This window comes from Epinephelus moara, chromosome 18, assembly GCF_006386435.1.
Source record: "Epinephelus moara isolate mb chromosome 18, YSFRI_EMoa_1.0, whole genome shotgun sequence".
NCBI lineage: Eukaryota > Metazoa > Chordata > Actinopteri > Perciformes > Serranidae > Epinephelus > Epinephelus moara.
The window spans coordinates 39,896,611-39,899,373 of record NC_065523.1 but is presented as its reverse complement, the minus strand read 5'-3'; the positions used below and the strand labels follow the sequence as shown (position 1 = coordinate 39,899,373).

The window sequence follows — 2,763 nt, the reverse complement described above, 5'->3', positions numbered from 1 at the left end:
GGGTACGTCCCAAGTCTCTTATTTTATACTGCTAACTCCTAACTCCTGACTTGAACCGGAAGTCGTTCGAGCTCCGCCATCTTTAAGGCCGTCTCATGTCTCTTATTGCTGCCAGTAAGGAGTTAGCGTTAGGAGTTAGGAGGGATCTGTTAGGTGCGATGAGTGAGGTAACACGAGAGCTTCCTAACAGGAAGTCTTTTTCAGCTTGAGGCCATGACGTATAAATACCCGCCCCCCCCTACATCTGGCTCATTTGAACGAGATGGCGGAGAAACAGCTCAAGTGTAATCTGGCTCATTTGAACGAGATGGCGGAGAAACAGCTCAAGTGTACCCGTTACATGCATCCTTTGCCACGCTGTAATTCACATGCCTACGTGACTACAAAGAGTAACGGTGATGATATTTCCTGCAAGACTGTCATGTTGTAATTAAGTTTATTTCATTCACAAGCTGTTGCGTTGTTCTGCGGACTGTCGGTGATGTGTGGCTGTTAAATGTGCAGCTGTCCAGAACCACACACACACACACACACACACACACACACACATTTGCCCATCATTAATTGTCCTGCATGTCATGTGAGTGGAATAATGTTTAATAGGCTGTAGGTAATTATATTATTAATATTAATTATTATTATTACTTTCATTAATGTTGTTGTAAGCTACTGTCATTACCGTCTGTCCTGCACCTCTCGGTTACGGCTTCGATCAGCGAATATAATGGGACTTGGGATGTACGCCAAACGCTGGCTCCGTTATGCAGCAGATCCAGCTGTGCCGCCGTCATCAGAAAAGGACGTCGCTTTACGTGACGCTTCACAGTAAGGCCGTCTCATGTCTCTTATCAGCAATCCTCGCTCCTCACTCCTGACTCCTTAAATGTTTTCCTAAGTGGGAGGGACTAAACAGTTAGGTAAGGTGGCTAGGTTATTTGGTTAGCAGTAATTTTAAGGGACTTGGGATGTATCCCTCGACTCCTGGAAATCAGTTGGCATCCATCTTGTCGAGGAGTCGAGGAGAGAGGAGTCGAGGAGAGAGGAGTTGAGGAGAGAGGAGGCTCTCAGCAGGGAGGGAAGTGAGGACACACATGGAATTCTTTTACCGACCGACACACCCCCTGATTGGATATCAGTTATTGATTGGACAGCTGATCGGACGGATCTGATGCATCAGTTTCACACAGAGTGAAGACACATAAGAGATTAAAGTCACGTGTGATTTATCCTGACCTCATGTGAGGAGAGGAGCTAGCTGCTAGGCTCAATTATACAATGTAAATTAGCATATGCTTATGCTAATAATGTTAGCATGTTGTGTTTGTGGAGGAAACATCTTTAATATTAGAAAATTAATTTGTCTGTGAATCTTGTGACCCATGAGACTGATGTGTGTTTGAAATGGTCTCTGTTGTTGTTTTACGTTTTAATGACCTCACACACTGCTGCATAGAGTCTTCACCATTTATTATTGATTATATTTCTATTAATAATCTGAGTCTGTGAAGGAACTGAAGAACACTGGACCAACAAACTGGTAAACACACACACACAGTGTCACATGACCTCTGTGTGTGTGTGTGTGTGTGTGTGTGTGTGTGTGTGTGTGTGTGTGTGTGTGTGTGTGTGTTGCTTCATCAAAGGTCAGTTTGGAGGTCGGTGAACTTTACAGGAAACCCTGCACCGATCAACACACACCAACTTGTTCTGATGTCTGCACCCCACCGTCACCTGACCCCACACTGCCACACACACAGTGGTTTACCTTATATGGACATCCTGTTTGTCCCCACAACATGACAGAACATGACCACAGAGGGTCGGACAGTCGGAGAGGGGACGGCTGCTCAGACAGAAGTTAGAGGGAACGAGTGAGGACGTCTTGACGTGTTTCAGCTGCAGCAGGATGGAGGTCCTGACGGTTCTGAGGGTTCTGCTGCTCCTGGTTCTGGTCCTGGGTTCTGTGCAGCGCTCTGGTCAGTCCCTGTTTTATCATCTGTGTGTCTGTTGGTGTCTAACTGCTGAACTGATTTCAGATTGTTCTGTCCGTCCAACTCTGAGGTCAGTTTTAGTCTCTGACTCTTTCTTTGTGATAAATACAGAATGTGATGCAGCTTCAGTGTGTGTGTGTGTGTGTGTGTGTGTGTGTGTGTCACAACACGCAACATCTGAAATACTTTATATTCATATTAAAATAACAAACAGCGTGAACAGTTGTTGATGAAGGTCACGAGGACGAACCAGCAGTGAAAGTTTCCATTAAGAAGATAACGAAACAAACTGACTCACATTTTCTGGAAATTTGCCTGAAAATTGTGAAACTTTAAAAAACATGAACAAACTTTACCCTCTGTTGAAATTCTAGGAACACACACCCACACACACACACACACACACACATTCTTGTACCTCTATCCTTATGAGGACCCTCATTAACATACAGTGTTCCCCAGCCCCTAACCCCGAGGGACTGCTCATTACTTATGGGGGGTGGGGGGGGGGGGGGGTATGCTTTTTTATATTTTGGTTTAGGGTTAGGGGCATACAGATTTAAATAGTTGTATTTTGTATTTATTTTTTAAAGAAAACTACCAAAAATACACCCTCAGGGTTGGAAGGTAGGTTTTCTTTTAACCTCTCTAACTCCGCCAGGACGCTGACGTCCTCGCTCCCCCCCTCCTCTGTTAAATGGTATCTCCCAGGCGCACTACGTCATCAAACCATGTGATGTTTGGTATTGCCGGATTCAGGAAGCTCTCGACT

General features: G+C 45.0%; 1 protein-coding gene across 1 annotated transcript in view; it reads left to right on the top strand.

Annotated features, from left to right (window-relative positions):
- Window positions 1–1,817: 1,817 nt before the first annotated feature.
- LOC126405261 (properdin-like) overlaps window positions 1,818–2,763 on the top strand; it is a 5,699-nt gene continuing 4,753 nt past the window's right edge. The window contains exon 1 of the mRNA XM_050068911.1: window positions 1,818–1,976. Within this exon, the coding sequence (XP_049924868.1) occupies window positions 1,907–1,976 (70 nt within the window). The 5' untranslated portion in view covers window positions 1,818–1,906. The remainder of the gene's footprint in view (window positions 1,977–2,763) is intronic.